This window comes from Gymnodraco acuticeps, unplaced genomic scaffold (assembly GCF_902827175.1).
Source record: "Gymnodraco acuticeps unplaced genomic scaffold, fGymAcu1.1, whole genome shotgun sequence".
Lineage (NCBI taxonomy): Eukaryota > Metazoa > Chordata > Actinopteri > Perciformes > Bathydraconidae > Gymnodraco > Gymnodraco acuticeps.
The window spans coordinates 3383810-3393080 of NW_022989974.1; the positions used below are offsets into that span (position 1 = coordinate 3383810).

Consider the following 9271-nt stretch of genomic DNA (forward strand, 5'->3'; position numbering starts at 1 on the left):
AGCTAAAACATTAGATGGGGACATCCCTAGTGCATACACAATACACAAGATGGCGGCAAATGCGCGCTACGCAGTGTTTGTTCATGTAACCATGTAGACGTTACTACACACATTCTCGGCCATCACACACATCAGCCCAAGCTGATAAAACGTAATAATAACACACTCAATATTTCACACAACCGCTTTAAAACACTCCTTACACATGTTATGTTATAGTTTGGCCCAATTTGCTATGTTTTTGTACTATCTACATACCTGATAAAAGGGAAGAATTTTGACAAGAGTCAAAGTTAGGTTTCATTCTCCGGTACTTTACTCGAGTGAGGAAAGTACCGCGAAACCCCCCAGATATGTGGGCGGAGACAAGAGCAATCGATCTCCGTCTCCCAGATCAAGGCCATCTAGTCGATCACAGTTTAACAGATCACACGTCTCCAAAACAAACACAAACAAGCGCAGACAGAATACCTTCTCATCCTTTCCAAACATCCTACAATGAAACTACATTAACAAAGGTCAAAGGTAACAGTTAAAATACTGTCAATGTTACAAAAACAATCTATTACACACTCCCCTGCTAAATTTGATGTCGTCCCGACATCTCAAAATCTATAAACTAAAGGTTTTAAACCTGAAATGTTCAATTTGGTCTTGAGGTGTGTCAATAAAGTGATTGATTTTGGCATGAACACAATAAATCTACCGAACTACTGTTTCTGTTTGTGTCAAACGGTCTCAGTCCTACCATTCTCTATAATACACTGTCCATGTCTGTTTTATGCCTAGTATCCTTGCACATATAATGGTTGGGCAACTTAAAATGGATTTGTCCACATTGTCACTAGTTGACCTTCCCTAAATAAACTTGGTTGATACTGGCAAAGCATTCCATTAGCATGTGCTGCGCTATAGCATGTTGGAGTCCCAAGTTGATCATAAGTGAAGAATCTAGGGGCTCGCCTTTCCCTCCTTGGTAGATCATCTCTTTGCTCCCTTTCATCTCCACCTGAATCTGAGTATGGGGATGTTGGGTTCTCATTCTGTGCTTCCTCAACAGGTTGAACATCTCCACACTCACAATTTTCCTCTGGCAGCACATCTTCTTGTGCGTTTGTTATAGGCATCTCTTTAACCACAGGCTCATCTGTACTCAACACTGGTGTGTTCTGTTCAGCACCATCTTGTGTGTTAGACTGCTCCATGGTTACATCAATAAAGGGCCATTGAGAATGTTCTACTGGCTTGTAGTAGTACTCAAACTCCTCTTCGTCATCTTCCTGTTCCCGAGCTGTGTCTTCAGCAGCTGTCTCTGTCATCCTTCTTTCATTCTTTTGCTTGGACACTGTCTTTGGCTGAATTTCCAGAGGTAAGTGATCACAAGGTAGCAACAGATTGCGATGCATTATTCTCGATCTTCCTCTTCCCTGCTCAGGTCTGATTTCATAAACTGGAATGTCTTCTCCGACCTGGCGGATTACATAGTGGATGTTCTCTTCCCAATGGTTACGAAGCTTTCCAGTGCCTCCTCTCGGTGTCAGGTTTCGAACAAGGACACGATCACCGGGGTACAGCATGGAGCTTCTCACTTTTCCATCATAATGTCTTTTACTGCTTTCTCTTGACTTCTTTGCATTCTCCTGCACTATTTCGTACGCGTCTTGCATCTCCCTTTTCCATTTCTCCATGTATGTTCGATGGTCTGTTGTTCCTGTTTCAGATGTTAGACCAAACAGTAGGTCAATGGGTAACCTTGGGGATCTTCCAAACAGAAGGTAAAAAGGGGAGAAGCCTGTTACCTCACAACGTGTGCAGTTGTATGCATAGATCAGCTTGTTTAACGATTCCTTCCAGTGTTTCTTCTGTTTATCAGTAAGTGTCTTTAACATCTGTAGCAGTGTTCGATTGCAACGCTCAACTTGCCCATTTCCTTGAGTATGATATGGTGTTGTTCGCGACCCAAGTACACCACAGTTCTTTTTCAGCTGGGCAAAAAGCTGGTTCTCAAATTCGCCGCCTTGGTCGTGATGTATACGTGTTGGTAGACCAAACTTGAGAGTATAATCATTAAATATGCGATCAGCAACAGTTTTGCCAGACTTGGAAGTGGTGGCGTAAGCCTGGGCGAAACGAGTGAAATGGTCAACGATTACCAGTATGTCCTCATAGCCGCCGCTGCATTTGTCCAAATGAAGAAAGTCTATTGACACCAGTTCAAAGGGTTGGTGTAATGATAGTCTGTTTTGCCCCTGAAGACGTATGACATTTGCATCGGGGCTGATTTGCATTCTTGTCCTCTGTGCTGATTTTATAATTCTCTCCAGAGGAAGAGCGTCGCGTCTTGTAAGGAGCCACAGAGGAAACTTCACAGTTCCGAAGTTATCAGAGTCTAACATGCGATTCCGCGTGCTGAGCCGGGGATCTTCAACTACTCCACGCTGTTGCTGTGCGAGAAAAGAGACGCGCTGTATGTGGGAGCACGGGAGGCCATCTTTGAGCTCAGCAAGAAGAACGTGACGGTTAAAAACAACTAGGTCGAGTGGACAGTTGCAGAAAACCTCAGAGGGATGTGCACTTCAAAAGGTAAATCAAAAGAGAAGGATTGTCTAAACTACATTCGAGTGCTGCAAGTCGCAGACGACGAGCGGCTGTATGTCTGCGGCACGCACGCCTTTCAACCTCAGTGTGTCTACTTGAACCTCGCTGACTTCTCGTTGGACCGTCAGCCTGAAGACGGCCGGGGGAAGTGCTCCTTTGACCCGTCACAAAGCTCTACTGCCGTCATGGTTGATGGAGAGCTGTACTCAGGGACAGCTTATAACTTCTTAGGCAGCGAACCCATTATGTCCAGAAACTCTCCATCCCAGTCCCTGTTGAGGACAGAGTACTCCAGATCATGGCTCAACGAGCCACGTTTTGTTTTTGCTGACGTGATCAGTGAAGGGAGTAACAGAGCGGATGGCGAGGACGATAAAATCTACTACTTCTTCACCGAGGTGTCCGTGGAGTACGAATTATTTGGCGAGCTGCTCATTCCCAGGGTGGCCCGCGTCTGTAAGGGTGACCTCGGGGGGCAGCGCACTTTGCAGAACAAATGGACGTCTTTCGTGAAAGCCAAGCTGGTGTGCTCCATGCCTGAGCTCAACTTTGTTTTCAACGTAGTACATGATGTGTTCATCCTGAAGGGCGCCGACTGGAAGGACACCGGTACCTACGGGGTGTTCACCTCCCAGTAGGGTAACGTGGGCCTGTCAGCAGTGTGTGCTTACAACATGACAGCTGTGGAAGACGTCTTCTCCAAGGGCAAGTACATGCAGAAGGTCACAGTGGAGCAGTTCCAGACCAAGTGGGTCCAGTACAACGGCATCACTCCCACTCCACGTCCTGGAGCATGTATTAACAACCTGATGCGACAGCAGAACATCAGCAGCTCTCTCCACCTGCCGGACAAGACCCTTCAGTTTGTGAAGGACGAGCCCCCAAATGTTACGCCCCTGATAAAAGGGAAGAATTTTGATAAGAGTCAAAGTTAGGTTTCATTCTCCGGTACTTTACTCGAGTGAGTCAACAAATGCAACACCTTTCAATAGCACATACAACTTGGCTATTAACACTGTATTTCAATCATGAAACTTCTTAATTACCACAATATCATTGATAAGATTATATAATAGACAACATATTACATATAACTGTGTGCATACACAATACACAAGATGGCGGCAAATGCAACACCTTTCACTAGCACATACAACTTGGCTATTAACACTGTATTTCAATCATGAGACTCCTTAATTACCACAATATCATTGATAAGATAATATAATTGACAACATAGCAGAACCCTCACAGAATTATTTAACTAAAATATAAAGACAACATATTACATATAACTGTGTGCATACACAATACACAAGATGGCGGCAAATGCGCGCTACGCAGTGTTTGTTCATGTAACCATGTAGACGTTACTCCACACATTCTCGGCCATCACACACATCAGCCCAAGCTGATAAAACGTAATAATAACACACTCAATATTTCACACAACCGCTTTAAAACACTCCTTACACATGTTATGTTATAGTTTGGCCCAATTTGTTATGGTTTTGTACTATCTACATACCTGATAAAAGGGAAGAATTTTGACAAGAGTCAAAGTTAGGTTTCATTCTCCGGTACTTAACTTTACTCGAGTGAGGAAAGTACCGCGAAACCCCCCAGATGTGTGGGCGGAGACAAGAGCAATCGATCTCCGTATCCCAGATCAAGGCCATCTAGTCGATCACAGTTTAACAGATCACACGTCTCCAAAACAAACACAAAAAAGCGCAGACAGAATACCTTCTCATCCTTTCCAAACATCCTACAATTAAACTACATTAACAAAGGTCAAAGGTAACAGTTAAAATACTGTCAATGTTACAAAAACAATCTATTACACAAGTTGTTGCCTAGTTAGCAGCATAATACACACTATTAAAGACTTGTATTAAAGGTGGGGTAGGTAAGTTTCAGAAACCGGCTCGAGTGCACTAAAATTTGAAATTGAAAATACACAGCCGAAAAGAATCCGCCCCTTCCTTCAGACTTCCTTACAGAGCACCTCCTCCAACACACATGAACGCGCACATGACGTCTGCAGACTGGTGAAAGTGGCCGCCTGGCGAGTCATTGAAGTACTGCTGCAATGCACGCCCAATGAGGGCACGAGATACATTTGTGCGTGCACGAGATGGAAGGCTGACAGACAGGGCGGCAATCCAATCCGTTTAGCCGGCCCTGCTAAACGGATTGGTTGTACTTTTTACAGTACTACGGCTTCCACAGATGACATTTTTTAATGGATTTTTTGTCAAAGCACTTAAGATATTCATTGCTATCGGGATGTTAAGAGCATTCCATGGAATATAACAAAAAGTGTATCTCGAGCCGGTTTCTCAAATTTACCTACCCCACCTTTAAGATTTCAAAAGTGAAAATGATCACTCGCAGTTTTCAGAGTTTCCTACATCATCCCCTGATAAGATTCCTTGAGATAAGGAAAACTCATTAGAAACCGATTTTAAACTAGGCCCTTTTTGTTCAGTTTGCTCTGCCAGTTTCCTCTCAGTAGAAACCATCAGGTACAAGGAACCGCTTTAACTCTGTGTGAGTTTCTGACATCGCATTGTTCGTCCTACTCGTCCCGTCACCAGACACCGATCCTTTCAGAACGGTGATTTATTATGGAAGCGATCGCTCTGGTATCTGTGCCAAATGACAAAGCTTCGACTGCTTTTGTTTCCTCTTCATGAGTCGCAGGTGACATCAGATCATAGCCCGGATCATATTTATAATCTTCTACCTTGTGGCAACTGTATGTGATACTCTTCTGGATCCTGTGAGTGCATGGCAGGGTCATTTCGTTGACTGCAAAAGAGCAAAGAACCTAAAGACTCCCTGCCAGAAACCCCTCAGGGTGTTTGTCACTGTCTGGCACAGTATAAGGAGTCACTACCCATCAGCCTTTCAATCTGGATTTAACTAGGCCAAGAGGAGACAGTCGATAATGAATGGCCAGCCAAAAGAAATACCATTTGTATTGCCTGTTGTCAGTATTGTAAAGACAACAACAGCAATATAACATTACAATAACCATAAATCAACGCACTGTAGGTATAAAGCCTCTGTAAAATCATTAAGGGTGAGTGAAAGTGAGATTCTCTCCCCTCCATCGCTCTCTTTATCCCGTTTCCCTTTTGTCCTATTCTTTATCTCATTACCATCACTGAAGCTGACCTCAGAGCAGAGCATCCAGCTGTGTTCCCCTGCCCTACAGAGAAACCTCTGACCCTGCCCTGAACTGTAGGATCATCTAGCACTGTCACAGAATGACTCCTAGGTCACTCGGTGCACATTACTTCGGGTTTTTTTTCAAGGTGGATTAGGAATTTGATAGTGATTGTTCAAGTATTGTAGGGGAATAAGTGACGAATGGAAAAATGTGTTTAGAGGAATGAACAGAATGACCTAAGATACCACCTGTCAGACATCTCAGCAGAGTTACCTTGTTTACAGCCAACACTGGCTATTATTTACAGGGAGACAAACTTTATACAAGTGGTTATTACAGTTCATGACATCTGTGTATGCAATTAACCACATGCTTCTGCCATGTTGTGACCTATTCACTCACATTTTAATTATGCATAACATATTTTTGAAAGGTTACATTTTGGCTAATCCAGCAGCAGAGAATGAAGTGAAGATAACATGATTGAAAAGGTCTGTTCAAAACACTCTTGTCACCTGCATTGTGGGATATATATCAAAAGAAGTACTTTCAGGTATCTCTTTACCTCTTTTGGGTTGAGGGTGAGGGTGTTTCCATCTCTTGGCAAAGCATGAGTGGAGAGAGGAGAAGATTAATGGTATAATAGCTCTGACCACATGGTTTAGTTATTTAAACTGGCAGCATCAGCTCAAATTGTTTCATAGCTTTCTGCAATGATACATTTAGGAGCGTGTCTGGACAGGTTCAGCCAAGAGACAGGAGCTTGGAAGCTATGACACCATCAGTAAAGTACACGCAGCGTGTTTACCTGTTTGTGCACCATTCCTTTTGGTAATTGGTTGCCTAATATGCAGATGGAAGGAGCATACCTGGCTATGTTCTGAGTTGATTTCAGTATTGTTTCCATTCTTGTTTAGAAGTTTTGGTAAAACTAGCGCTTGTGAGGAAATTGTTTCATAATCGAGAGATAACTGAGGAGCGTAAGACTGTGGCTTATAATAAACCTGACGTTTTTGTCAAACCAATAGAAACAAACAAATCAAATAGATGCCAGCTCTGTGAGGGCAGAGGAGGGCAGTCGGAGTGTCATGACGTGGATGAAGATCAGTGATATTTCCTAAGCGTCTCTGAGTCTTACAGGGTTGTAGTGAGTTTGGTGTTTTTGTTTCAAACATCCCGTGTCAGGACGCCCAAGACGTCGGAGGATTACTGTAAGCTTGGCTCAGGTGACGTCTTCTGGAGGAGGGAGGGGGCCAGGTATGAGGGCCCACCATAGCCCTGCTCCGAACCACTCCAAAAACAAGGAAAAGTATCATATGGGGTGCTCAGATCATTCAAAGATACAACACTATACACCATCAAAGGCAGCTTTTAACACACTCACTGAAAGTTCTCATTACCCCATTTCTCAGATGCATTACCGTTTCATGATTACATATTTCGAAAGCTTTCAAAGGCAGGTTAAGCGGGCCGGTATGTTCACCAAAATCATTGTAAATAGCTCCAAAACAACGAGCTGATCCAACCTTTGTTCTTGCCTTAATGCCGCTGACAATACCTTGAAGCTATTTGACCACTGTGTTTACCTGCAAAAATCAGATAGACTATGGGAAGTCAGATAGACAGCCCCCTGTGAGGGCCAAACAGTTGTGGATCTCTCTTGTGGGGAGTGGATATTGTCTGCTATCTCTGGCTTCCATCGCAGAGTCTCAAACAGCACTCTGTTAAGAGAGTGCATGAATGAGCTGTGCACCCTTGCAGTATCTCTGGAATCACATAAAGACAACCTTGTGCTCTGCAATTTACTGTGCAGCGCTCAGGTGCTTGTGCATGTCTCAACCAGAGGAAAAACAAAAGTATGACTGACATAATCATGTGTCAGAAGATTTATGGTCAGAGAGAGCGAAGGGGAGAGAAAAAAGTGGAGAGCACATTTTCTCGCCCCTCCTCCTCCTTCAAATTATTGTCTTTAGTGCTGTCCACTTGTTTGAGTGAAATGTTGGAAGTTGTTGAAACGGAATAGTACACGCGCAAACACAGACACACACACACACATGCAGACAGTGCCTTCTGTTAATGAAGGCCCTGTAAGATGTATGATTTAACTCTTTTACTGTGAAATTATGAGTCATTTCCTTCTTCATTGGTGGTATATTTAAAGTTGTCTTTGGACAAGTAAACACAAGATGCTATCTATGTTTCATGGATAACTTTAATTCTCTGAATAACGTGTCATGCAGACACAGAAGTACACTTTGTATGCCAATAGGTTTATGGTCATTAAATGAATAGGAAATAAATCATGGATAGTTTTAGTGGTTATACCTTCTGCATCATCAGTTCAATTTTAATTTGAGTTATAAATCTGTTCCCTAGTGCAGTCAAGGCCGATCTAATGATAAAACGAAAAGCAGGATGGATCTTGCTGTTTAAAGACTCATTGTTGTCTTTGACGCTAATTGCTGGCTGGAGCACACGGCTGGGCCGCCCTGATGTAACGGGTCATGGGAGCAGATAGGGAAGCTGTGGCAGGCCTCCAGTAATAACACAGGGAGCGAGCCAGACTACCAACCATAAATCTACTGCTACCACCAATTTCCAACCACTGCAGGTGACGGGTTAGTGCGTGTGTTTGTGTGTCTGTGTGTGTGTGTTCTTATAAACAAAACTCCAAAGGGTAACGCAACCCCACTTCACAGCAACATGGATATTACACCCCTGAACATCTTGGCATGGGCCCGGTCCTGTTTATGGAGAAACACAGCTAAGAGTATAATTAGCATTTGAGTGATCCTGAAGGGTGTCTGACTTAGGCTGCAATATCAAAGAAGGTGGTATTTTATGCTTGTGACTCAATAGGGATGAAATGACTGTGGCCTCTGTGTGGTGGTGTTTTCGCACCTGACTGGAAAACACTGCAGGTGGATTAGCGGGGACAGTAGCTAAACTACATTGTTTGTTTGGAAAAAAAAGGCGTGTTGTGCTTTAAATGATAGCATCGACTGTTTGATGGTGGAAATCCTCGTGATTAATCCGCATTAGTGGAACCTAAGGGCACCTTGTATCCTTTGAGTATCACATTTGAAGTATCCTCACAAACCTGGGGTTTTGTCCTAATCATTCAAATGTTAGATTACTGCAAGTGAAAGTAAAAACGAGACACATTTAAAGGACTCTGAGATGTAATTGTTTTGTTCATGACATAATGCGATGTGTCTCTAACACACAAAACCCTAGTTTAGGTTTAACCTCATTTTAGGAGCAGCTCCCTTTCTTATACGTGAGTCTTTTGTATCAATATTATGAAAGCTTTTGTCAGACAGAGACAAGACTCTGTTATTATCTCCCTTCACGCCCTTTTCTCTTTATTCTGGGCAGATTATTACTGCCAATGACACATGACCCGGCTAAACTACTGTAAATTAAACCTGAAATCTCCTGCTTTTTCTATGGGGAGAAAAGGGACGTTTTACAAGGAAAAAGCTCATGTGGGAA

At 43.2% G+C, this 9271-nt stretch overlaps 1 protein-coding gene across 1 annotated transcript; it reads left to right on the forward strand.

The window, feature by feature from the left end:
- The first annotated feature begins 1400 nt into the window (after positions 1-1400).
- LOC117542961 (semaphorin-4D-like) lies at positions 1401-3554 on the forward strand. The gene is given in 2 exon segments (XM_034210856.1): positions 1401-1568; positions 2415-3554. Coding segments are annotated over 2 exon segments (1287 nt in total). The 3' UTR covers positions 3534-3554.
- The last annotated feature ends 5717 nt before the right edge of the window (positions 3555-9271 follow it).